The sequence below is a fragment of the Hyalella azteca genome, unplaced genomic scaffold (genome assembly GCF_000764305.2).
Source record: "Hyalella azteca isolate HAZT.00-mixed unplaced genomic scaffold, Hazt_2.0.2 contig4675, whole genome shotgun sequence".
NCBI classification, from domain to species: Eukaryota; Metazoa; Arthropoda; class Malacostraca; order Amphipoda; family Hyalellidae; genus Hyalella; species Hyalella azteca.
Window position 1 is genome coordinate 770833 of NW_025934886.1, and position 27560 is coordinate 798392.

The 27560-nt window shown below is 39.7% G+C and overlaps 3 protein-coding genes across 5 annotated transcripts in view; 2 read left to right on the forward strand and 1 right to left on the reverse strand.

Annotated features, from left to right (window-relative positions):
• Positions 1 to 5994, forward strand: part of LOC108673805 (wolframin-like) — an 8868-nt gene extending 2874 nt beyond the window's left edge. The window contains exons 3-7 of one of the 2 annotated variants that reach the window (XM_018161675.2): positions 944 to 1054; positions 1266 to 1362; positions 1676 to 1763; positions 2722 to 2814; positions 2986 to 5994. In XM_018161675.2, coding sequence (XP_018017164.1) covers positions 944 to 1054; positions 1266 to 1362; positions 1676 to 1763; positions 2722 to 2814; positions 2986 to 4971 — 2375 coding nt within the window. In that variant the 3' untranslated portion in view covers positions 4972 to 5994. The other variant, XM_018161676.2, reaches the window with a different exon arrangement.
• A 7020-nt stretch (positions 5995 to 13014) lies between these two features.
• LOC108673797 (dual specificity protein kinase TTK) lies at positions 13015 to 21492 on the forward strand. 2 transcript variants are annotated; one of them, XM_018161668.2, is made up of 8 exons: positions 13015 to 13249; positions 13597 to 13729; positions 15169 to 15264; positions 16344 to 16804; positions 17094 to 18519; positions 18664 to 18812; positions 19376 to 19542; positions 19696 to 21492. In XM_018161668.2, exons 1-8 carry the CDS (start codon positions 13086 to 13088, stop codon positions 20190 to 20192), a joined length of 3093 nt encoding a protein of 1030 aa, XP_018017157.1. In that variant the 5' UTR covers positions 13015 to 13085; the 3' UTR covers positions 20193 to 21492. The 2 variants fall into 2 exon arrangements, with proteins under 2 accessions (XP_018017157.1, XP_047736086.1); XM_047880130.1 differs by lacking the exons at positions 13015 to 13249; positions 13597 to 13729; positions 15169 to 15264; positions 16344 to 16804 and having other exon boundaries at positions 18026 to 18059; positions 18150 to 18519.
• A 266-nt stretch (positions 21493 to 21758) lies between these two features.
• LOC108673798 (glutathione S-transferase Mu 1) lies at positions 21759 to 27296 on the reverse strand. Its single transcript, XM_018161669.2, has 5 exons — positions 27165 to 27296; positions 23717 to 23857; positions 23164 to 23346; positions 22850 to 22945; positions 21759 to 22292 (listed from the first exon to the last, which is right to left on the reverse strand). Exons 1-5 carry the CDS (start codon positions 27195 to 27197, stop codon positions 22074 to 22076), a joined length of 672 nt encoding a protein of 223 aa, XP_018017158.1. The 5' UTR covers positions 27198 to 27296; the 3' UTR covers positions 21759 to 22073.
• Positions 27297 to 27560: the final 264 nt, after the last annotated feature.

A 27560-nucleotide genomic window follows, 5' to 3' on the forward strand; every position in this document is an offset into this window, starting at 1 on the left:
ACCACGGTTACGAGCTCATAGCTATACCACGGTTACGAGCTCATAGCTATACCACGGTTACGAGCTCATAGCTATACCACGGTTACGTGCTCATAGCTATACCTGTCTCTTATACACATCTAGATGTGTATAAGAGACAGGTATTGGCTTCAGAATACGCTATAGACCTGATCAAAGGATTTGATCGCCCTACGACAGCATAGCTAACGGGCTCGTCAGCGGCTGAGCGAAACGGGCTAAGGCTATTTTGTGCAGTGCTTATGCAAGTAAAATGAACCTTATTAAGTAATCACTGGCGGAGCAAGAAAGTAATCTCACTGAGTCACCGGAGCACTGAGTCACGCCCAGCGTGAGTCAGCCTGGCTGACGCCCGGCGACTCTCGCTTACAAGCGCAAAACCAAACACTGCACTCGCGAACTGGTAAACAGTTATTAGAACTGGTCACTTATTTAACACATAGCATTTTTTAAGGCTAAAGCCTTACAATTATCAAATGATAATTGCAGGGAAATGTGTCCTAAAACTCACTTGTTCGTACGACTGTATATTGATGCAAAGCAGTCACTAGAGGAGCTGCGTAGCAGCACGTACTGCGTCGTAGCGAAGATTGAAGGCATGCAGACTGCGCCTGCTGGCTGTGGCACCACTCAAGGTCAACGGTAGAAAAGCTGCCAAAGGCCGCTTTCTTCCTTTTTCTTTATCGCTACGATTAAATTCGAGGAAGAAACAATCCAAAGATCAAATAGAGCTTTTGAAATGTTAAAAGCAAACAGCCTAAAACGGAGTTTGCTCTAATTTAACAAATTATTAACGTAGAGCATAGCATCATTGTTGCACTACAGACTATGGCACTAAGACTAAGGTAATGTTGGGTAATATGTTGATGAAGGTAAGGAATAACAAATTAATAATGTAAAGCATAGCATTATTGTTGCACTACAGACGACGACGGGGAGTGCGCTCGTCAGGCCGTCTACTGGCTGACGAAGGCGTCGCTGCAGGGCCACGTGAAGGCCACAGAACTCCTGCAGCAGTGCCTGGATACTGCAGTGGGTGGGTGCTGTCAGGGACACGTCCTTGTGAGGTGCTGTCAGGGTCACGTCCTTNTGAACATAACTACCATGTCGTGTCTATGGTGCAGGTATCAGTGAACATAACTACCATGTCGTGTCTATGGTGCAGGTATCAGTGAACATAACTACCATGTCGTGTCTATGGTGCAGGTATCAGTGAACATAACTACCATGTCATGTCTATGGTGCAGGTATCAGTGAACATAACTACCATGAAGTTCTACACTGTCTCGCCACGCCGCTGCAAGAGAAGCTTGCTCGCAAGGCTGCACACGATCTCTTCCTAAGGTAAGATTTTAGCATTTAAATGGTTTTACAATCGAGAAAAAAGTACTCAATGAAGGTTTATCAATAATTTGAAAACTGGTTATCCGTTTCACAAATATTCGTGTCCAAGAACTGTTCGTTCTATAACTGATAAATATTTTTTTTTGTGGGATGATTCGTGAATTTATAATATTACGAAATAAAAATTAATAGCTTGAAACTTGCTTTAATCTTATGCCTATTTTTTGAAAATATGACTGTTTCCTAACTTTGTTAAATGAAACTTTTTCAGCATGAGAATCTAATTGTTTTTAACTCATTGAACAATTCTCAGCATAAGCAATGGAAACGATTTCGTCACGAGTTCCATGCTTGCCGCGCACATCCGCCATCTTCAGCGACCAACACACGAACTCTCCGAGGTACGCTTGCCTCCCTGCAGCCCTAGGGCCGTGCTATCAAAAATAGTTACGAGTTTGTATAGCCAATCATTGACGTCTTTACTAGCTAAACCAACCAATCACAGGCGATAAATCGGCCACTATGTCTACTGAGGCCGCTAGGTGTACTTGATTGCGTTTGATATTACGGCCCCTGAGTAGTGGTGCCAACAACGGGGCACATGTGGGCCCATCTGCCTGCGGGCCCTAAGGCGAAAAAATTCAAACGCCCGTGCAAATAATCCAGTGCAATTTACTTTATCTCAAGGAGTTCTTCTAAGTTTAAGAATAAGGGCTAAAACTAAAAAGTTGCATAAAACATTTTACTGAGTAGAACGTTCTGTTTTGTTTATCTAGGACTTCTACTCAGTAAAATGTTTTATGCAACTTTTTTAGTTTAAGCCTTTATTCTTAAATTTACTTTATGTTGGAGTCGCGGACATTTCGTCATAAGATACAAGTTAGTTTGTCACTTATTGTGTATTAAGTGACCTATGTTGCTCGGGAAGCCGAAAAAACTACCACCGATATGTTTTGTCTTTTTAGTGTAATGTATTTACAACAGATGAACGAGAGAAATTGATGTAGAACAATTTGAGTTTAATGCATCTTCAAGGTAATTTTTATCAACAGACCAGCAAATGCTTGCACGCATCAAGACTAATAATTTTGTTCAGTGTTAATCACTCGTGCAACTAACATTACGTATATTAGGCAAATTTACTAGCATCGGTGACTGTTACGAGTACGTGTGTTATCTGTGTAATTCACTCCTCACAATTCTGCGGCATGGAAAGAAGAATAAATTAAGAACGCCCTCATGGGAGCTTCGAATCATCTTTACACGGCGCCAGCTTATGAAAGTTCAACCCAAGAGTAAATATGAATTGTAATTTTGTGAATGAATGGTTCACTGTTTGTATGATGCTAATTTTTACAGGTATCGTCGGAAGCAAGCACTCTAGAACACAAATATGGCGGAGAGCGCTTTCTTGAAGAGCATCTTGCCGCTGCAGCAGCTTCCTACTGCCAGGTAAAAATCTATCACTGTCAAGGTCCTGTCATTACTCTGAATAATTTTTCCTGCGAAGTATAGTGATTTTCGTCATGCATAGACAGTCGACCTACCTATAAGTAACTTCGATAGCAATTTATGGTTTAGAGATGATAGTTTACACACTTACTAATGAGATCATCATTGCAGGGACACTTGCCGACTTTGCATCAGTTCCTGCCTTCGTTAAGCCTTTGTCAGGAAAGAAGTAAAGAGCGCGATACCAGACCTGCCTCGTCTCCGAGCGCCCCAGGATCTCGGGACGAAGAGACGAGACCAAGTCTGTGGCAACGTCTCTTTGAATCTCGCCTGCTCGGGTTGCAGTCTTCAGACGAGACTGCCGCCTGTGTCTCTGGTGCCTCAAGAGCCCTGGAGAAACTCGTCCAATTTCTTGGCGTGGAAGTCATGAAGAAGATTCGATGTTGGTCTTACAGCATGACGTATATCAAACTAAGTTTCCTGGTCATATTTATAGCATCATTTTGTTCATCAATACAGAGGGATTCTTTAGCTAGATGCCTTCCACCAGTCATGTTCTTTGCGTCTCTTATGTCAATGATGGTATCGAGCGCAACGATCTTCGCTAATTATAAATTTTTGGACCAATTCAAGGTGTGGTCCTTCCTCTTGAAGCATCATTGCTCAGCGCTGTGCACTGACTCTGCCGAACGAAAGTTTCGTAACAGGTGGCACCTTCCCTTCATCATTTTGTTTATAAGCCTAATTTGTTTTCTAATTTCTGCACCCTTAGTTCCTAATTTACTACTTAGCATATGCTTGCCTGTGTTTGGCTTGATGTGTTTGTTAAGTCTCGAATGTTCATTCAAACGTGTTGATTTTGTCGAACATCTTCCACTTGTGCTCTTCTTGGTTGCTCAGGGCGCTAATTTTAATTACCTTGCTGATGACTTATCTCAGTATTTGCCGGCCAGTGTTGGGGTTTACTTCGATTTATTGAGACACTGGGAGGCAGAATATGTACTGACAGAGACGATCCACTTGAACCTGAGCCTTGCTTCCATGTGCCATATGACCGCCATTCTGTGGTACATAATTTGCTGTGTCAAGAAAGGTTGGTTAGCCTTTTCTACATTAATGCTCAGCGTTATCTGGTCTAATCTTTTCCTTGCATGTTTGAAGTCCGTTTATTCACCCATAAATTTAGCTTATTGTTCTATTATTTGGTCTCTTCTCATCTTCGCACCTCTGATATTTAGTTTCGTTTCAAGTGCTGCTCCCGCTGCAGCGCTCTTCTTCTTGGGACAATATCTCGCTGTCAGGTTCGATTTCTTGCTGGCAGTTATCATCACATTTGTTATTTTACAACAAATTTTAGAAAAATATTTCCCAAGAACATTGAAGATATTGAAGCTTATTATTACATGCAGTGTCGTTATATTCTTTTTCGGAAATACTCATCTTCCTGCAAGTAAAGAAGAAATAGTTCATTTGAACTGGAATGACTACCGCAATATTTGTGTTCCGTCTGGGAATTTGGAAGCTGAGACTTGGATTGCTTGTCAGCCACTGGAAGGCCTGAAGGTTCGCTGGTCCGGAGAAGTGGTCGACGTTAAAGTTACCGATGTCACAAATTGGCCTCAATTTTTCTTAACAATTCTACCCTTGCCGGAACGAGTTCGAAAATTCATAGTTTGTAATATAGGGCAAGAGTTAACTCCATGCAATCGCTCCAACATGAAGTTCTTGGACTACGAACGATGTATTTTGATCGCACAGATTCGAGGCAAGGATCGGTGCTCGGTCGCCAACTGGGACGTTTATAGCTTTTCTCTCACATTGGCCATGGATTCTGCTAACTGGAAGTTGAACAAGGAAGGTATGATGATACAAGTAGATTTCAAAAACTTCTCTCCGAATTCTATTTTGAGCCTTGGCGTTAGCGAGAGGGTAGAGTTTGAAGGCATGTTAACGGAAGGTGTTGGCAGCAAATCTCTCAGAGTGAAAGGCACAAAATTATTACGCACGGCTGATAAATCACACGAACCAGAAATTTCACGCCAACGGCAGCAGCACGAAGTAAGTTATTTTATTGCGGCGATGTCTTCCATCTTCGACTTCTTCTTAAAACCAACTGTGGTTTTGCCACTATTTAACACAGGGCGAGAACATGTGTGAAGAATTTTTCGCATGTAACCAACAACTAAAAATATAGTCATTTTGTTTTGAATTATGTTGATTTATTCGTATGTAATTATCAACACTTAAGTCAAATATATTTAGTCCATTGCAGGTGCGTAGCCTCTGGAACATTGGATTGTCACAGGGTTTTAATTTCATCGGGTTGTTTTGCTGTTGGCAGTGCAGCCATATTGATAATCAATAATTACTTTTTCATTTGCAAACATTACTTTCAATTACAATATTATTTTCTACTACTAATTCAGACTTCATTTGTTTTATCAACCACGAAACTACTTTAGGATATTCTCTTCACACCCAGTCGTCTCAATGGTCTCCCAGCCTTACTTGTCATTTAATATTCCGTTTTATTATTGTCCTTATTTTGTTCTACCTACTCACCTAAATACTGACAGTTAAAGCTGCTGGATCTTCTGTTATTTTGCATTTCTCTCAAACTTCGTGTATGAATGGCCTCAACCTTGATAATTATGTTAGAATGTACACGAAAATCTACCCTTCAATTTTTTTTCAAATGTAAAAAAATAAATTTTAGCCTCAAGGCTACAACCTCTACACTTTAATTTTAATTTCTTCTGAAATATTTAGACAGGACAGTAAAAATTTGGGCTGAAATGCTTTTCATAAGCCAAAAAAATATTTAACTAATATTCAGAAAATGTAGCGTAAACTACGGTGTTTTCCAGTTGACAGTTGAGCATTGACTACAGTACTTTGTATTGCTTTCAGTTATATGTGTTATTTTTTTTAATCCAGGAGCTTAGATGCACATTAGCTTTTACATCGAGCTGTATTGTCGCTGAAGTCAGAATGTAACAGGTTTCGGCCAATTATATCAGACTGCGATATTTTTACAAGCCATCTCCCTTTCAGTTAATTATTTCATATATCAACATCAATAAAACTGAATTCTTGGATGGTGGCTTGGAAAGACATTTTCATACGAAATAATATTCAGCTTTTCAGCAATAGAAAGTTTCTAGAATGAATGGTTTGGAGCCAATTACATAATCAAATAATATATATATATATATATTTTTTTTGTTTGATGCACTTGTATGCGCACCGCAAACAATCAGTAAACTTGTCAGATAAATGGTTACCTTGAAAAATTTAGTCCACATTAGACAGGGTACAGTATCCTTCAAGCTCTAACTGTTGCGCGTTTTGAAATGGATTCTACTGAATTATTTTGCTCCAGAAATCATATAATTATAATTATATAGTCATATAATTTGAGTATATACGATATACAATTTGAGTATGAATCGTAGGTAATTCGGACTTCGCGCCAAAAGGTTCTACTGTCGTGATTGTCGCTCCCCATTCGGGTCGCCTGCGAAGACCACCACTGCCCTGGATGTAATGGACCATCATGATTCCTGCCTTCCGGAACGTAGCCTTCAACACTTCAAGCCGTCCGTATCTAGGCCGTGGGTCGAACGGCCACTTGTCGAAGGACGATAAATTTTGGAACAGAACTACGCTATCTGAAACCTAACCTTCAGATGCTGTGAACGCAAAATAACGTAATTTAACGATGCCCGGAAGTCAGATTCAATCCGCGGCCTGATGGTGCACGGCAGGTTCTATGCGAGGCCGGAGGAATACAAAGCCGAGTGGTTCACGGCTGATTGGTGGATGTCTAGAGAGATCCAAGGCATTCGATTCAGGGCTTATTGGTGCACAGCTGCGCTCCCCATTCCAATACGGTCTACGGCTATCTCCGCAACGGCTGCCGGCGGGGTCAGAAATAACCATGGTTGAATTTAATTATTCACCAATAAGAAATAACGGCCGTGCGTAACTTCGATACATTCATACCAGTACAAATCCGACATGTCAAAAATCTACGAGTAATGGCAAACATGGCTTATTTGCACGGTCAACAATCATTGCTACGGTTGTGACTTTGCCGTAAGACAGAACGAGAGACAAGAAAGAAGGCTTTCAACGAATATAAAGCTGGCAATCGGCACATTCGAGAGCGAGCAGTGAGTGACCCGAGCACCGTGAAAGAATTGACATCGGTGCGGTCATCAGCATGTTACGGTCAAAGTCATCGTCGGTAGCGGTACGGGCACGATCACCAATAACAGAAGCACGGTAATGAGCTTGGAGTAACATTATTGACGATTAAGACTACTCCAATATTCAGAAGTACGGTCGTTATTAAACAATCTACGGCCAGACCGAACGTGAGACATCTATGGAGAAAGAACGACCTCAGGCAGCGGGGATGCGCGGCTACGGCTGCTGAAAATACGGGCGCGTTAGGTACGTGGTCGTTCACGACAGTCATACTACTCTCCGGAATTGCAACGGATCAACGTTTCTGAAAATTAGGGAGATTTTACTGATGCAAAGTGATAGATTTTCAACTTTAATTGTGTTCTGATTACCCTTTTCTTGTACTAGAGATTTGTGTGGCCGTAGGATGTGAACTTGAATTTTCTAATATGATATTAAATGTACCAGTGTTTTATTGTACGATTTTTGCCGTAACTTATTCAAATGAGAATACATATACGCAAATACTTCGAGTAACGCTAAGCTATGGACAGTTCACAGAGTCAAAATGCACCCCTAATAAGACTGACGGAGCAGTCCGTCGCAGCAAGAGCCACAGGGGCAAACGTCATCAGTCATTGCTACCTGTAGCGATGCATAACGTACGTTCAGACCACCTGTTTCAAGAGCATGACCCGACCGGTGCTGAAGTATGCATCGTGCGTGAGTGATCCACACCAACACGATTTGCTTTATACGCAGGAGGCAGTCCAGCGCAAAGCGCATCATTCAGGCATTCAGTTCCCAGTCAAGCTCATTAGCGATGACTAAGACTGATGATTATTGCCACTCTTTTCGCCCGGGACAGAGTGTTGAACTCCTCGACTCAAGATGCCAGAGCCTCCTGCAACCTTGCCTGCTTTCAAGGCTTCAGTGAAGACTTGGTAGCTATTGCACTAAAGGCTTTTATACTATTTTAAAAAATTTTGTATCATTTATGCGTGTTTAGATCTTATGCCCGGTCCAAGAGAATGTGCTGGTCATACGATGAATTACGTGCGGATATATTTTATGATACATCGGAGGTGTGCAAATAACCATGAAGAAGAAATATTTTCTGGTCATTAAACTAGCCGCGGAAATGCCGATAGTCGGGAACCCAAAAAAGATCGCCAGGGTCAGACCTCAAAAAAGTTCGAGTTCAAATTGAAATATTTATTTTAATCAACCAAAATTACAACATCTCACTTTAAAATTTTTCAAAAATTTGGACAAGTACGTCCTTTTCAATCTTTCTTTTTCTTGCGATTTGGATTTAGGGCATGATGAACCAGAAAATAAGACTTTAATGATTCGGGCCTTCATATCGGCCAACTGCCACGCATAGTTGAACTGGTACATGTAGTTCAACCATGGCTGCCACGCGTCACACATTCATTAGTGTAGGTAGGAGGAGAGGGAAGGAGGGTCAAGTAGGAGTAACAGTGGTGCAGAGGCTAGAGAGATGGGAAAGTTCGTGTTAGGGGTGGGATGGGGTGGATGAAAATAGGGAAAAGTAAGGTTAAAGAGGGAAGTTATCTAGCCTATTATTGCTGTCCTATTTATTGAACTGTAGTCTTCGAATTCTTAATTGGCTATTGTGATCTCTCAGGCCATAACTATATTTCTGTATTCTTATTATTATTTTAATATTGCTCATTTCTTTACACTCTTTCGACCTCTATTCTCGCAACCTCATTCTCCATCATTCTCCATGCACTCTTCAAAATATCTCTTTCCACTCTCAGTCACGGCAGCAGTCACCCCTTCTGACAGACCCCACTATCATCGCAATCGAATCGACTCCCGTTCTCTCATTCATCGCACTATCACCCTCACCCCTCTCATCCAGTATCACTCACATCATTTCCAATCTTTCCCTCTCGTATGAATAATACTCCATTAGCAGATGCTTCACAGCTTTCCTGCCCCCTCTGCCACACATAAATTAAATACCCACTCCTCTTTCATTCTACCTGAATATCCGCGCATTCACAGTCAGAGCATTTGCTCTCGCGCAGAACATAGGTGCTGCCTCCAGTGCCATCATATGTGCACTCATACTTTGGCACCTCTATCATCTTGGCAAAGATGAAAGGCTGCCCATTCTTTCCATTCCTTTGCTTCAATACTCTTAAACCAAATAATTTAATTCCCTTTGTTATTTCTTCCTTCCACTGTTACACCCTGTACTGTCGTCAGCCATTCATCTCTTAGTCTATTTTGCCCCGTATAGGCCCATGCCATATTTAACAAACACTTGCGTCCTATATCATGTCACTTACGCTCCCATTTGCTCACTCTCAAGTTTTTACGTTCCCATTTGCTCACTCTCATGTTCGACCATAAACTAACAACTTTGACTTGACCACGTAAAAAAATCTCAGCCAATCACAATGCCTACAACCAATGACGCTTGTCCTGACGTCATCAGCACTCGGTTTAAACATCTCGATTCCCGATCGTCGATGGTGTGCCAATCACAGTCTTATCCGACTAATCCGAGTTATAATCCTTTGAAAAAGCCAAAAAACTGATATAGGGCGCGGGGCTGGTGTGGTCTGTCACCGTCTGTGGCCTGTGGGTGTTGTTTACAAAGTGGTTGCTGACTTGCTGTTTATTAAAATGTGTCGTGTCTTGTGTGGCGTGTGCAATAATGATTCTTTCAGCATTTTCATCTGTATGTCTATTGAGTACCACTATTTTGAGGCCTAAACCAATGTGGTAGTTTCTTTGGGCTGCATTCATCATCGGGAAAAATTTGTTTCGTATCGACGTAGGTTACGCGATTACTCAATCAGTGGATGCCGATGCGATGTTCACTATTGACTATTGTTCAGATGTTGATTTGCAGCATTCGGTCACTGACGGTGATTGCTGTTGACCCAACCCAATCCCAATGACCTCTAGAGACTAGACACTAGAGTCCAGTCCGCTACAGTGTCAGCAGACAGCCGGTAGTGTCGAGCCTGATTTTCACTGGAATTTTACAATTTGTTTGTAGCTATGATTGATATTTAATAATGATGCCTAATGCTAAATTGCTAATGAGTAATGTGAATCCGCTGCAGTCAGGCAGACTCAGGCTCAGCCACTCAGTCTAGAAATCTCAATTCAGGAGGGCTTGGAAGGGTAATAAACTATCAAGTTCAAATACAGTTAATATACCATATTCTTTTGCAAGATTTATTGCAAATTGAGTTAAAATTTTTTTGTTATGGTAGCATAAACAATTCTATACCTACTTTATAAATGAATTTGAATTAAAATCTGTTAATAAACTAGCTCTACCTACTAGCTACTACTAGGCTACTAGCTAGCTTTCTTAACTAGTCCATTGAATGTCCAACAGTGAACAGTATGCAACTGTAGGCACTAGCTACCAGCCTACCAGGTAGTCATTATTATTCATTTTGATGCAAATTGATGGTAATTTCATATTTTTTATACAGATTTTCTAATTAATTTAGCATTTATTTTCTTCGTAGAACATAAAGTAAAGAAAAAAATTAATTATTATCCTTGGGGATGGATAAACTTTTGTTATGGTTATGGACAAAACTTTTCTATTTCTTTGATTTGAATTGAATTGAAAGTTGAGTCCTGCCATCTTGGCCATGGTCAGGAAGATGTGCCAGGTGCGCGACTGCGCGGGAATTTATTTTGTCATTTTAACAACCTGCGCGGTGCACCGTACTACGTTGGTAAAAAAATGCGCCGTGCGCCGTACTTTAGAAAGCTAAAATAGTTCTACTATTTTAGTCGACAATATATGCGAGTATATTGACTACGTGAGTCGAACTGACAATAATAAAATGTAAGACATGTCCGGGTTACTTCTGACTCTTCCGGTTCTCTGCCTTGTTGGATACGGAACGTACGGTAATCGTAAACTGGGGCTGTTATACATATGAAATGTAAACAGACGGTGTTCAGTGTTGCCATATGACTTTGGAGAAAATTTCTTCTAAAATAAAGATGGCCGGGATTGCGCGAACACGTGCGCGAAGATAATCAATTTTCATTACATTGCGCCAACTGTGCACAGTAATAGCTTAAAAAAAGTGAAAATGCGCAGGAAAATTCACCGAAAACATACATCATGCTGAGTGTGGCATCTTGTCAGATGCCAGATAATAATGTTATATTAATGGATTTAACAGGGTAAATGCGGTATATTCCGACATCGTGGGTAATTCCGACACCTCTCTAGTTTTTCCTTTGTATTAAGCTTTGTCTTAGTTCCACACATTCGTTGTTGGTTGAAATAGTGACGTCATCCCTTTGCGCACCAAACTATTGCCAAAACACTAGGTCTGGGCTTTCTGGCAGGAAAATGTTGAGATCCAAAGAAAGACGGTGCATGCCACCCAGTGAGATCATCGGAAAATGTGTCAAAATTGAATGACAGTTGACCTTGCTCTACCGAATAGTAATAAACTGTTTGTGTAGAAAGAATATTATGGTTTGAGACTTTTAAATAAGTCTGTGAATATATTAGGAATCCTTTAAGTATACTTGTATCTGCTGATTTCAAGTCGTAAATAAATTAATAGATGATAAAGTTAAGAAACGGATTTAGACACATAAAAACTAATTCCGACACAACTTGAAATGGACACACACAGCTCGTTCTGAGTTGTGTGCAAAAATTGAAATTTTCTTAATTGAAAGCTTAATAGCTGTTAATTAAAAGCCTAATTAAGTACCGTAAAATGGGGTTACTTTGACCGGCGGGGTAACTTTGACCACTTTTTATTATTTTTTTAACAACCCCCAAAACTCAAAAACAATTTGACAGAAAAATTTTGTCAATGGCCATCAAAGGCCTAATACGTAGGCTACGTAACACAATAGAAAGATTTGAAAAGTTTGCATATCTAATAGGTTTAAAAAATTAATAATGTGACCCACAAAAAAGAGCTATTATTTAAAGCCTGTTGGAGTACCCCCTCCAATTTTTTTATTTGTTGGTAAAATAACTCCAGGTTTTGATGCATTGTAGTAGAACTCTTCTAGTTACATATGCAAAAGACAAATTTTAGGAAAGTGTCATAGTTTGCAAATGGTCATAGGTACCTATATAACATATTTTATGTTTGATACACCTATTAATGTTTTTTTCTTTGTGTTTCAGACTCTACAGAGTCTTATATATGGTAATTTTAACTTAATTTCCAAACCGGTCAATGTTACCCCGTCACAGCTGCCATTAGGTGGTCACATTTCGCCCATTGAGGGGCTGCGCCCCCCATTTGCAAACTATGACACTTTCCTAAAATTTGTCTTTTGCATATGTAACTAGAAGAGTTTTACTACAATGCACCACAACCTGGAGTTATTTTACCAAAAAATAAAATTGATTTTACCACCCGGTCAAAGAAACCCCAAGAGCTGGGGTAACAAAGACCATCACTTTTTTTAAAATTAAATCAAAACTATGAGAGGCAGGAGCCAGCAATTTATGGTGAGTAAAGCTAGAGTATAGACCTGTAGTTTGCATGTTTCAATTTAAGTTTAACTTATCTAGTAAAAAAATGGCATCATTTTGAAAAAAGTGGTCAAAGTTACCCCATTTTACGGTAGTGTTCAATAGTCAATAGTGTTCTAATTCAAAGCCATGTCATATTCCAATACAGCTCACACAGCGATCAGAATTCAAACACAAGGATATCATAATTGTGTATTAGTAGAGTTTGAAGCACGACCGGAATTTGTCTCTCAACGTGCCCAATTTAGTTGCGCACAGCGTCGGAATATAGGGATTTGGTTGATTTGCATTCTAAAGGCTTTTAAATAAATATGGCAACATTTAGTGACGTTTCATCGTTGCTAGTGCATAGTGCGGTGTTTTGAGAGTCACGTAAAGCAAACAGAACTTGAGTAACGCATACGGTTATTTTTTTATAGTTTTTCATTTCTCGATGCATCCTTAATGTGTCGGAATATACCGCATTTACCCTTATGTGTGCACAAAATCTTTTTTTGTTCTAGTCTAACTTTAGTTTGTGTGATTAACTATTCAAAAATTTTCCTTAGATATGGCTTCTACTGAAAATTTACAATCATATGATGATGATGATGAATTTACCTCCACGGCTGCAAACTCCATTCTTAGCCATGAAGATGAAGATGAGGAAAATGATCATTATGAATTCACCAACACCATCAGTGATGTTGTTGCCAAGGTTATGAGCAAGAATGTGTAAGTTTGGATTATCAGTTTCATTCTAAAGTTGGTCAACATTCAATTGCAATTTTTGTGAATTTTTCCTCTTTATATGAATGATAGTGGACACTGGACTATTTGAAGCCATGACATTCATTTGTAAACAAAAAGCTAATTTTGATGAGTGTCCACAGTCCATACTTCACAAAATGAATGGATTTACTTCTGTTATCAATGAATCAATTCTGCTCAACTGAAATATGATGCTGTATATATATTATATATTCAGCACTATATGTTGAGGGTCTTTGTTTTTTAGTAATGCTTAGGCTCGTTGACTTTGAAACTAGAACATTAAGATTTCAGAATGACTTTCCTTGCAGTGTTCCCAACCGGCAGTCATTATTGCGACATAGTTTTCCTGCCTCGTCTCGACTCAGCATCTGCCCAGAGACTGGTCATCATGGTGTGATGCATATCAATCTTGGAAATCAAGATGACAAATCTACAAAACAAGTTAGTGCTTTTGTAATCATTTGCTTCCACTACAGGCCATCTTATTTTTAAACTGATTTTCATGAAATTCTCATCAATTATCAATTAAGAACAAGCCCGTATGCACAGTTTTTCTATTTAAAGAAGGTCTATTTGATGCTAGTCTCATGTTCACCTCACTTTGTATGTCAATTGGATGCAAGATAACTTTGATTTTCTTCCTACATTATTTACAAGCAGCCATTTCTATTCATTCATTTATTATCAGGAATTTTCCTTCAATTTGTTATATTGCATTAACATATGCAGTAGTTAACTGTGGAAGCAATGCTTCCAATTAATTGATGGTATCTTTGACTTGAAGGATTCCATTGCTAACTATAAATTCCCACTTTTTTGGATTCCTCCATGAAATTAATCTGAGAAAATTAGATTATTTGAAATAATCTTGAAATGACTTTAAAATTGTTGAAGTTATTCATTGCATTAGCATTTCTTCCTCTCATTCATGCAACAATTGTACCCATACTCATGTATGCATAATTTATTCCTGCTTTACTTATAATAATGGCCTTGGGGTATAATTGTTTTGTTGTTGCCATGGTGGGAATAAGCCCTGCATGTTATTAATGAACATGGTTCTTTATTGTCCAGACACATAGATTCATTGGTGAATTGGCATTTGAATGCTTTGAAATTTTTGTATTCTAATGGTGTGAGAATCCAAGACTTAACTTTGTCATAATAATAGATATTAGACAAACTGTTGAAATTAGACCATTGACATGGTGACTTGGACCATTTTGACATTGAAGAGAAGAAAACCATATGATCAAAAAGTTCTTACTGTAGAGAAATTGTTTTGATGGCTCATGAAGTACCTACCATGAAATAACCTACACTACAGTTGCAATAAAGAGATATAATTTGTATATATACCATGCTACTATTTGTAAAAGAGGAAAGGTAAAAAAATAAAGTGCTAAAAATGGTCCTAGTTGCCCTGTTTTATAGTTTATAACTTATTTAGAGACATATATATATATTAATATTTTCATACTAGAACTAAGCAACTACCTGTTGAAGTCAGATTCCATCAAATTAAGCTAGCATTTGGAAATGGAAATTCTGTTAGGGCATCTATTTCTCTCAGTGAAGCTAGTTTTTCACAAAAAAAAAAAATAAATTTTATACCGTACATTTGGATAAAAATCCGCCATTGCTATCTTTATGCTCCAGTGACTCTATACTTAATTTTCATTGGCTATTCTATCAAATCTGTTTGGCTGAACAGGTTCTTTTTTAGTCACCTTTGTATTTCAATTGCTGGGCCCTTCTTCCAACTCAAATCAACTATCACTGTTGACTGTGACTTGCATATTTTCAGAAAATCAAAATATTTTAAAACATTTAGTTTTAAGCTATTTCTGGTTTTAAAATTTGCCTTGCTTTATTTTCAGTGTGAAAAGCTTGTGTTGGGGATCAATAAGAAGCCACATTTTCGCCCCAATCATTTGGACAGCAAGACAAGTTTCATGGGCTCCTCCCAGAAAATGGTGTGTAAATAAATTTCTTTCAAATTTGGTTATGTTAAACTGCTTCATTGTAGGGCTTACTGTGTTTTTGAGAATGTTTATTGCAATATGGACAATTTCTGTATAGATGATAAAGTATACAGATACATAAAGTATACAGATACAGATAAAGTATACATCCATTTCTGTATAGTTGATGTGCTGGTATATAAAGGGAAATTCCTCATGGATTGTATCATGATAGACAATCTCACTGTTTGCTTGTTTGCCGCCCTCAGTGCTAAATGAGAACATTCTGAGTTGACCTTATTTTCTTTTATTTTAACAGAAAAAGGCTATTGAGATCTTAATTCCCATTTGTATCCTTATATCGAAGCTGTTTATACTTTTTCTTGAGCTGTTTTGAGGCCTTGGGATATATAGTAGCTCAACTAGACATGAAAAAATTATGAATTTTGGTGTGTACATGATGAAACTAGCGGCATTCCCACAGAAGAATTTGTAGGTCTTTGAGCAAAGCTGTATTGTTATCAAGCAAAGTGTTCTGTAGCTAAGAAAGCTAAAGGTATAGAGAGAAATGTTATTTTCATTTTTCTATAAATTGACAAACAATAATAAATTTGCATAGAAGGTAACATCTGATATAATTCTATAGGCATTTTTGTATTGGATGAGATACTTTTTTGTGAGTTATCCAAGCAGCTCTAGGGTGAATGTGGTTGCTGTTGGTGAAATGCCTGTGCCATAGCCAATTTTCCTGTGATATTTAGGATATGCTGCGTCAAGTGTAAAACTATTTTGGTTTTTCTGTCCTTGAATTTTTTTTAATTCTGAACTTATTTTATTGCTTTCTAATTTTCAGTGCCTATGTGATATGATATTCTCAGAGTTAATGAAGAAATGTTTGTGAGCGACAGCAGTGTAAATACAGCTCAATTTATTCCAAGATGTATCATTGTTTAAATTTTTTTCCAGTAGTCAATCAATAACGTTGGCACTGCTTAATAAGTTAATACTTGCTGGTTTATTAATTTTTACTACTTTTTGTTTATCAAGATTTCCATAATCAATCTATGCAATATTACTTTTTTCTCTTTCAGGTTCGGTCTGTATCCACCCCTGAAATTTCCTGCAAATATAGCTCAAATGCTCCCAAAAGCTTGAAATATAATTCAGGCAAGGCTCCTATCGTCTGTAAAATGGACTTTGAAGATTTTCCTGATGCTAAAAAGCCACCATCAGATGCAGATCTTCCCATGCTCGATTTTGATTCAGGCTTTTCACAGACGACGACTTCTTTTCTACAATGCCCGTCCACTTCTTCTACTGCTGTTGGCTTCAATTCTGTTTATTCTAACAAAGAAAACTATTGTCCTCAACACCTTCCTGAAGCTAGACTTCATGAAAATGAGTTAAAAAAACATGCAGACGCCCAGTCTGCCTTGAAGGGAAGCAGCATATACAACTGGAGCGTCCATAAACAGCAAGCCCCCCATTTACTGCACCAGCCATCTACTGCCAACGCTTTCAAGGAGCCAATGGCAGCTGCTCTGTATTCCCGGTAAGACTTGGGGGTATCCGCTCTTGGCAAGGGTGTTGAATATGGCGACTAAGTGTGAAAAATTAAATGTCCTATCTATATTCCGATATTATAGTGTTACAAGGAAATGGAACAATATACCTACCTGACCTAAAAGTCCATGTTGATGTGATCGCATTTACCATTGCATAAATACTAATTCATAATAATTGTTAACATGGCACTATTAATCTGACCGCATTTCGAAATATATTTGTTAGAAATTAAAAGTTTTATTTTATTTTCATTGTATTACATTCAATTATTTCAGCTTGTCCTCTCCTCGTGACGACGTCTCCGAAAATTCACTGAAGCCTGAGCCAGGTGGATTTGGATCTACATTATTCAAGCGGTCCTCTTCTTGTTCATATTTTGGTCAAAATTCAAGAAACATAATTAGTGGGACAGGGCATTTAACTAATAGTGTCAATTGTTCAATGGAATCACTAGCCGTAAGGAAACTTCCTACAGATACTTCATCATATCAACCTATAACTACTAATTCAATGTCTTATATTCCACGGAGCTCACATCAGGATCATAATCTGCCTGCTTCTGGACTGAAATCCAATGACCTCCATGACAAAATGGCTTACGATCGTCCGTTCATTCTAACTCCTCGTCTCTTTTCAAATTTTTCAAGTACAAATCCCAATAATGTCAGGCGTCTATCAGGTTCAGCTCATGACACCTCTGCCCCGCGCGTCACCTCTCCTCTTTATGTGACTGCAGACAATTCTCGAAGTAATGTGCTGGAAAAATATACACCACCACTTGACTATTCAAACGCCGGTACTGGCAATAGGAATTCTCTCATTCTAACAAAGCAAATCATCACTCCAGCGACATCCAGCAGAATACAGAGTGACATTCCGTTTTACATGGATTTTGCTCTCAAAGAATCTGATGAGCCCAATATCCACACCCCCACTGTAACCTACCAGCCTTCTAACCAGCTGGATTCTTGCGATTCAAGTGCAAACTTTTCAAGCTGCGCTAAAATGAACATTGTAACTACCGCCGCTAAGCCAGTTACCACAGGAACACCATTGTTTGGATTATCTCGAACAGGCACATCGCGAACTCATGTGACGACTGAAGCTAATTCTGTAGTCTCTGCTTCTTTGCCAAGTGTCCTGAATTTGCCTCAAAGCAACTGCCTTGCGCCGCGTGTTCCGTTGACTGCCATCGACGTTTCCAGTTCAACAGCTGTTGCAAGTTCAGCTGCTGTTGCAAGTTCAGCTGCTGTTGCAAGTTCAGCTACATTTGCAAGTTCAGCTACATTTTCAAGTTCAGCTACAATTGCAAGTTCAGCTACATTTGCAAGTTCAGCTACATTTGCAAGTTCAGCTACATTTGCAAGTTCAGCTACATTTGCAAGTTCAACAGGTGTTGCAAGTTCAACAGTTGTTGCAAGTCCAGCAGCTGTTGCAAGTTCAATAGCTGTTGCAAGTTCAACAGCTGTTGCAAGTTCAACAGCTGTTGCAAGTTCAACAGCTGTTGCAAGTTCAGCAGTTGTTGCAAGTTCAACAGCTTCTGAAGTTCCAACTCAAGCTGCTACTCTGGTCGCGGCAGCGACCGCCACTCCTGTAGTCACTCCTGCTGCCCTCTCATCCATGGATTCTCTTTGTATTAACGGCAAACTGTACATGAAACTGAGCCTCATTGGACGCGGCGGCTCCAGCGAAGTATACGAGGTGAATTTAGCTAGGTTCGGGAAATTGGCACGTGTGTAGTTTAATACTTACGCTGACTATTTTTGCTGAAACCTTCTATTATCGATGTGGTGTAACTGTATTATTGCACTTAACTGAACGTATTAACATCCATATGAATTACAGGTAGTAAGTCTGGAATCGCGGGCTGTGATGGCCGTGAAGATCGTTAAGCTGAGTGGCGTCGATGAACAAATGATCGTCGGCTACAAGAACGAGATCGCCATCTTACAGCGGCTGCAAGGCACGGACCACGTCATCACCCTGCATGACTTGTGAGTTACGGTGCAGTTATGACGAGCTGTGGTGTAGCAGTCGAGTTGTGTGATGTAACAACGTTATAGTGCTGTGTAGTAGCCGTGTAGTGTGGTGCATTAGCCGGGAGGTAGCTCAACTTTCGGTAGCCGCCTGTCAAGTAGCAGTAGCTACATACCAACTTACGGCAGAAATGCAGCGAGTAGTTATAGCCACTTGCAGAGTTGCAGGGATATCGCACTGATATTTAGTTACTCAAGACTTCGTTAAAGTAATTGCGCACGGAATGTACTGCGCCAAGGTTCACACTGGCAAATTGTTTGAGAGCTTCTAGCTGTTGTACGAATTGCAGCAGCTGCGTACTGCGTTGCAGCAGCTGCGTACTGCGTTGCAGCAGCTGCGTACTGCGTTGCAGCAGCTGCGTACTGCGTTGCAGCAGCTTCGTACTGCGTTGCAGCAGCGGCGTACTGCGTTGCAGCAGCGGCGTACTGCGTTGCAGCAGCTACGTACTGCGTTGCAGCTGCTACGTACTGCGTTGCAGCAGCGGCGTACTGCGTTGCAGTAACCCTGTCCTGTCTTACAGCGAAGAGACGCCCGGCGAGCTGCGGCTGGTGATGGAGCGCGGTGGCCGCGACCTGGCGTTCGTCCTGAAGTCGGCACGATCTCAGCCCAGCCGCTTCCTGTGCCGCTTCACCGTACAGCATCACTGGCGGGGTATGCTGCTGGCGGTGCAGGCCATACATGAGAAGGGTGAGTGCTGCTGGCTGCTGTTACCTCTACGTCCGAGTCGTAGATGTCTTGTAAAATGTGCATTAGCAGTTCTTTTACTTCTTTGATGTCACCAATTACTGAAGTGTGATTCGAGTTTTGACGTTTTCTGGTAATTACATTTATTTTCTGAAGGCATCATTCACTCGGATCTGAAGCCGGCCAACTTCATCTTGGTCGAGGATGGACTGAAGCTCATCGATTTCGGCATCGCGTCGTCCATTCAGAACGACATGACGAGCGTGCTGAAGGACAGCCAGGCAGGGACCTTCAATTATATGAGCCCTGAGTCACTAAACGACGTTCATGCAGGACCCATTATCAATGGGTTGGCTGGAGACAAGCCTGTTATCAAGATAGGCACCAAGTCAGACGTGTGGTCACTGGGCTGCATTCTCTATAACCTGGTCTACGGCAAGACGCCTTTTCAACACATCACAAACACTTGGCAGAAGCTCCAAGCTATCAGCAATCCAGATACCATCATTCAATTCCCACCCTGCGATGACAAAAATTTATTAGATGTGATGCGAAGTTGCCTTCAATATCAGCCTTACAAGCGGCCAACCATACAGCAGTTACTTGAGCATCCTTACCTCACTGGTGTGACTACATCTAAACCTCACACTTGAAAAACTGTATCCAATATAATGAGCTTTTTATAAGCATATTTGGTTGACGTTCTTATTTCCAGGTTTACCGGAATTATGTTAGTTTCTAACTATATCACAAAAAAAGGTAATTGCTAATATCTCATTAAAAAAACAAAGCAAACGTCTATGAACTATAGATTAGTTAAAATATAAATCCTAAAATTTTGGGTGAACCAGCTTTATCAGTTGATGATCACTTGGTAGAGCTCCTTGTATCTATGATTTCTCATTCTCTATTGGCACAGCGGAGAAATTGCCGCAAATATTCTCTTCGAAGGTTCCCATCACTGTCAGTCAGTAGTTTGGAGGATTTACATTGTCTCATATTGTCTATTATATAATTTAATACTCATTTTACTGCACATATCATCATCCCATGTTGCTGGGGCATATGGATAATCAGTCATTATTGTTAACTAAATAAAAATATTCAGTTACTTGTTCAACTTAATGTACATATATCTATATATATGTTGTACCCTTATCACTCTTGTACCCTTACTTTTGATACTGAGATCGACGTACCAATAATCTTTGTGAATGTTTAACCCTTCCATGATATCGTCTCATCAATTATATTAATTTCATTTACATTAGTCGGGCGGTTTACCATTTCGCAACAATACGTCTCTGTTCCACTTGATCAACAAGCTTTTTATCTGGTTACATCTCTGTGAATGTTTATAATCTTGAAGTGCAGTTCAATCTCAGATATTCTAACTCTTAAACGGATTCTTACTTTGATTTTCATGTAATTTTTTTGAAAGAAGCAAATAATGTTTTGAGGTCCATTCTATGATCCGAGTTGACCGATGATAAACAATCGCTTTGGCGTTGTCAAGACCAATTGCCAGTGACAAGCGCTGCCACGCTTCGAAGTTTCCTTTGTCCTCGTGTTCAGGAAATGAATAATTGGCTTATAGACCGTGTCAAATACGATGTTTCACTGGGTTCTCTGATTTGCTGAGTCATGTTCTTCAAGATTCTGTATGCTGAACGCAAGAGAGCAGCACTAATGTCGAACTATCAGCATGGCGCTCTAACCAGTTTCTTCGACTGGTAGCGGTATAAATACTATCCTAAAAAGCTCCAATTCTTCAACTTCCTGCCATTCTTGTAAACAACTGCAAACTCTTGAATTCCAGTGGCCTCCGTGGCTAATCGGTCTTTTTGATATAAATGTATTTTGTGTAACTCTCAGTATCACATTCAACAGATGTGCAATGGGTTCTGCCCAGTTGGGTGTAGATTTAATCTAATAAAAACTGTTACCTAATTTCATGGATTATTTATTTATTGAATTACTTCCTCTTGTTGAGTGACTTGGAGGAAAGTTCTACTTTCACTTCGCGTTTAAGTTCGTAACGATTGAAAGAACGGCTATCAGATTACGTAACGAAGTCAACTGAGGAACACGAAAACTGGAAAATGCTCTTCACAAGCGTTTAAATTGAATCGCTTAGACACGAATTTTAATCTAATTTCAATCTAGGCATGTTTTGATCTAACTGCTCTGTCAGTGCCTCTTGTAGAAAATAAAAACAATTTTGGAGTTACAATTTTCTCTTCCTCTTGAACACAGATCCTTTTCAAATTAATGTTTGTGTAAATTTTTCGTTTAAGCCATGAATTTTGATATCTATATTCGACAAGGTGGATAAGAAAAACATGTCTGAAACCAGGCAGTGTGACCTAGTAAGGTTCCGCTCAGTACGAGTTCTTATCAGAAAACAGATCTATTATAAGTTGATAGGAAATTCTCACCTAAATCAGAAACACATACATTCACACCCCCTCGGCTAATGGCAAGTAGAACAAAAAATGTACTAGTTATCCGTACGACAAGGAGCTAATTCAAACTTAATAGGATTCTTCCCCGTGGCCAAATGGGTGCATCCTGCCGAAGAATCTTGAGCTGATTTTCTTGAACTCCGGAGAGTCGCGGCGCGCCTTCACCCCTGGCAGGTCTAGCAGGCGAGTCTGAAGGGCCTTCAGGGTGGGGAACGCGGCCAGCGCGCTGGGGGAGAAGCTCTCGTAGCGGTCCAGCAGCTCCAGGATTAGGAAATCCGCGTATGAAACCTACATGGACGGAGTGGGCCAATTTGAGGAGGCTAAAATCATTTTTAACATTAATGAGCGGGTAAAATATGGTTAAATAAAGTAAATTCTTTGCTTAAATATCGCTTGAAAATACCCCGCTATTAGCGTACACCGCGCAATAAACTAAGCCAGAGATGCAGAAACGATCTCAGGGGTAAAATAAGCTATATTCAATGATGGATCAAACATGTACATGTGTTCAAGTAATCCACCTAAATGTTCGGTTCTCGGAACGTTTTCAAAAATATCTTCAATATTTACATTGAAATTCCTTTGTGCACTGCAATTATTAACCGAGAATGCTTGTCTGAACGCGTATTATACGAGCACTCGATATCCATATTAATGGGATCGACCCTGCAGAAATGAAACCTCGCTCACAAATTTCTCCGATCCATGTGCCCGACTGCTTAATAATGGTTAATTTAGAAAGTTACATTTATCATAAATGCCAACGCAACGGAGGGAAAGATGTTTATTTAAAAGGGTAATAAACCAAATTCTCGCTCACAAAAAACTATGTCCGTCTCACTCACCTTCTCTCCTGATATGAACTTGTTGTCTTTCAAGAGGATGACTAACTTTTGAAGCTGGTTACTTATGTCGGCCTCAAAAGCTGGTTTGGCGTTATCCTGAAACAAAATATGGTACATTGATGAGCCAATGAAACACGTATTAGCTATACAGAAAAATGATCACAAACTACAAACTATTGGCAGTACCCGAGACTAATGTCTACTAAGAAGTGATATCACTGAATGTGTCATTCGTTTAGCAACATAAAACTGTGAATTATATCATTCTATTATAGTAAATATATTAACAAATCACTGATTGTCGTGCAGCTTACATAGTCAGGACTCGTAACTAGCCTGACGAAGCCGAGGTTCTGGTCGCGGCAGAGGCTCTCAGCGACGTCGATGCGCATCTTCTCCTGCTCCGTGGCGCCCGCCAGTCCCGTCTTGCGGCCAAGATGGCGGATGATGGCGCTGCTCTCCGTCAGCTTCACGTCGCCGTCCATGTAGTACGGCAACTGAACAAACAATCTCACTGTAAGTCTTTAATTGGTGTGCATAATTCGATTACTAATTATCTCCATTCATCAAGCTTATACCATAGTGTAGTACAATGCAGCGCAGTACTACACTGCACTCTAAAGTACTGTATAGTAACATCGTAAAGTATTTAATATACTATACTCAGTTAGTTTAAAAGAGAATTACTAGAAAAACTATTCTTCTGATTGATTATATTTTAGTATGATAGGTGGATGTATATTCCAAGAAGTAAGAAAGATTCGGACGTATCACTTTTTGAGAAATCTTGCTGTTCGCATATCCAAGAAAGTGTCAAGATTCAAGATCATGTGCGCTCCTCTGAAAAGAAGTTTAGTAAGAACTCACGTTAGGAAGATCGAGGTCGATGGTTGGTTTAACGTTCAGCCACTGCGACCGGTCGTAGGTGGGGGCTGGGCCCATATCGTACGTCTTGTTCTCGTACTCCGTTCCGGTGTGAGCGAGCAACGTGCGGATGGGTTCTGCTAGCTGGAGGATCCGGAGAGTTTTTTAAACAAAGCAGAAGAGAATACTTTGCGAAATAAAAATAATGATGAATTATCTACAGAATTTATCTAAGTAAACATCCGTGATATTCCAGCTGTCAGAATTTTACTGCAGAACATGGTCTAAACCAGTGATTCCCAAAGTGGGCGATATCGCCCCCCTAGGGGCGGTGGAAAGATTTTGGAGGAAAGTAAGGAAGAAGAGGGCGTTTGGGGGGCGATAGGGGGCGGTAGTCCGAAGTCGAAGTCAGAAGTTCAAACGTTTGTTTGACGATTTGTACACAACACGTGCAGCACATGACTCCCAGCGATGGTTTTTTCACCCAAACCTGTTTTTTTAACCTCTCCTGGGTTTACCTCGGACAAATTAACGGCCGGACTCGCGGCCGGTCTGACAGCCAATTTCCAATTCAATGTTCAAGTAATATCTCTCAAACTAATGAACTTAATTCGATGAAATTTGGTACACGTATTCATTAGGACCTAACGGTAATGTTAAGCTCGTGAATTTTTTTTTTAATTTTGCCTTCACTTGTTTTTTCCATAGTTATATGGCAATATGGGCCGGAATTCACTGTACCGGATAATCAAGAAATTTTTTCCAAACTATTGAGCAGATTCTAACGAAATTTTGAATTTTCAGTCCTAACTACCGAACGTTAATGTTTAACTCATGAAAATTTATTCGATTCTGCCTTTGTTCGCGAGTTTTTTTTTCATTTCACCTTCATTCGTGATTTAAACAGCAATACGTGCTTAAATTCGCAGTAATCAAGAAATTCCTTCCAAAACTACTGAATGGATTTGAACGAAACTTAGTATTTAAATACCTAATCTCAGCAACGGCGATGTTTAGCTCGCCACAATTTTTTTGTTTTGCCTTCGTTTGCGAGTTATACGGCTATACGTATACGGATATACGTAAACCGCTCTTGGTTAAACCGGCCGGTAGAAAAGCCGGACGTTCCTCCTATAACTGTATAAAGCCCGGTCCACACGCTCAGTTTTCACAACGATTTGTCTGCGCAGTTTTAAGTCGGAATGAAATCGTTGCAATTTTTAGAGCGTCCACACGGTACCGACTTATCTGAGTAGTTTGCTCAGTTTTGCGCGATTTCGCCATGGAGACGTCTCGGACAAATTTTACGGCCGGTCTCCCCAAATTCGGCGAGCATGGAATTTCTCCCGAAGTAATGAACGTAGCTCGATAAAACTTGATACACGTATTCATTAGGACCTAACGGTGATGTTTAGCTCGTGAACATTTTTGGAATTTCACCTTCATTCCTGAGTTATATGACGATACGTGCTGAAATTTGCAGTGAGTATGGCATTTCTTCTTAACTACTGTACAGATTTGAACGAAACGTTGAATATAGAAACCTAGCCTCCCACAACGTTTTATCTGCAACGATTAGAACTGCGCAGACAAATCGTTGTGTAAAACTGAGCGTGTGGACCGGGCTTTATTACACGCCAACGAAAGCAAAATAGAAAAATTGTCGCGAGCTAAACATCACCGTTGAGAGTTAGGTATTTATATACAAAGTTTCGTTGAAATCTGTTCAGTAGTTTCGAATAAATTTCTTGATCTCCGCGAATTTATGCGACAAATTATCCGGCGATACGGGCCGAATATAAGGAAGTGTGAAATCAAGAATGACTGTGAAATGAAAAAAAAAAATCGCAAACGAAGGTAAAATCAAAAATTTTTAAAAGCCAAAAAAAAAATCAACGCTTGGTAGTTAGGAATGTATATTCAAAATTTCGTTCAAATCTGCTCTGTAGTTTGGAAGAAATTCTTTGATCACTGCGAATTTCGGCCTTTATCGCAATATAACTCACGAATGAAGGTGAAATTTAAAATTTTTTACGAGCTAAAAATCAACGTTAGGTTCTGATGAATATATGTTCCAAGTTTCCTTGAGCTGCGTTCTTTAGTTTGGGAGATATTACTTGATAATTGAATTTGGAGATTGGTAGCGCGACTGCAGCCACGAGTATACGGCCTTGAATTTGCTCGAGACGTCCTAGGTTTCTAGTGCTGAAACAGTTAAAACAGCTGAAAAACATATTGGTTCACTAAATGGGGGTCTATTTGTAAAATACACATTTGTGTTTAACATTTATCTATTAAAATTGCAGCGTACTAAATTTCAAGAAAGAGGAGTATGTTTTTATGTGTCTGTGGGGGGCGCTGGAAGCTCATGCACTACATATATATAGGGAGCCAAAGGGGGCGCCAGCCTGAAAAAGTTTGGGAACCACTGGTCTACACTCTACCCTCTACCGAGTCACTTATTTGAACAATTTTGGCATGAATCAAGTTGTGTCCATGTAAAATTCATCTAGTATTACATAAAATGTTGATAAATAAAATATTGATTTGGTAAGGAATTTGTTAAATATAGTAAATACACGAGTAAATTAAATTTAACAAATTACCTGACATAATACCCAAGTTTCCGCACCACGACTCATTATATTATTCAGTAAACTTTATCGATAAACATATATATCCTCAAACATATCCTCAAACATATCCCATTCAGATTTATTTAAAACTACAATTCCGAGTTACTTATCTACTTGATAAAGGCTCTAGTATTAAAGAGAGAAGAGTTAACCCTTAATTCTGGTGCTGATAAGGGCGATAAAGATATAGATAGGGTCGAGTGTCGCCTGCACTTTACTGCAACGATTGCCGTTACCGCGTAATTGAATGTGTTCTTATGTACTTTATATCAAGGTCTTACGACCTAAATACTCTTAGTTTAAATATTTTATTTAGAATCATAGGTGAAAACTAGGCCTGCAATTGAAGAAAGTTAATGTGTTTCAGCAAACGTAATAATAGTTCATAACTACTAAGTAAGTGGTTCACAGCGGCAGTTATTATCAATACATGTCAGTGGTTTATTTAAAATAATAACACATATAATCGATTTCTTGTGGTACAAACTAATAGCAAAGATACCACGTGCTGGCAGACTGATGATTACTTGCGTACCGGCACTGATAACCTATCACAACTCAAGACTAGAACGCTAGAATGCCTATGAGCCACACAAGGTATAATAACTATACTTAAACCGGTTATTGACCAGGGGACTTTCAATTCAAACATGCTGCCTTCAAATTCACTCACAGTTTCTTCATAGACTATACGCGATGACTATATTACATGTTACGAAAAGAAAAACAAAATTGATGCAGTAAGAAATCAGGCTACCTTAAACTAAGCAGGGAAGCCTCAAATCTCACAACGTAGAAATGTGCACATCACTCACCCCGCGGACGCTCCAATAACCCAGAACAGGCATGGTGATGAATGAGCTTCTTTATCGTTGAAAATAACAGAGATGGAACAGCGAAGTACAGAGCACCACCTTCCTGACAGAGAGCAACCACCAGACTGCCAGCAGGTTGCCACGGCCGGCCGGTGCCATCGTTGTCTCGCGTTGCAGGTAAGCCCTTCGACGAGTTGAGGATGTTGTACCTTAATATATCCAAGGCATATTTAATCTAAACATCGTTCATCACATTAAAAGTGTACTCTAAATGAACACTATAAATGTACTGTTTATGTACTGTAAGTGTACTGTAAATTTACTGTAAGTGTAATCTAAAAATGTACTCTAACTTGGTTGCGCTGGGACAAGAGGCTGGTAAGACGCGAGGATTGA

Coding starts and splice junctions, on each gene's coding strand:
- LOC108673797 (XM_018161668.2), top strand. CDS start 13,086: ATGGCTTCTACTGAAAATTTACAATCATATGATGATGATGATGAATTT. Junction 16,805..17,093: donor GCAGCTGCTCTGTATTCCCG/GTAAGACTTGGG, acceptor CAATTATTTCAG/CTTGTCCTCTCCTCGTGACG. Junction 18,520..18,663: donor GCTCCAGCGAAGTATACGAG/GTGAATTTAGCT, acceptor TATGAATTACAG/GTAGTAAGTCTGGAATCGCG.
- LOC108673798 (XM_018161669.2), bottom strand. CDS start 27,197: ATGCCTGTTCTGGGTTATTGGAGCGTCCGCGGG. Junction 23,858..27,164: donor GTTATTGGAGCGTCCGCGGG/GTGAGTGATGTG, acceptor CGGATCCTCCAG/CTAGCAGAACCCATCCGCAC. Junction 23,347..23,716: donor TCGACCTCGATCTTCCTAAC/GTGAGTTCTTAC, acceptor TTGTTTGTTCAG/TTGCCGTACTACATGGACGG.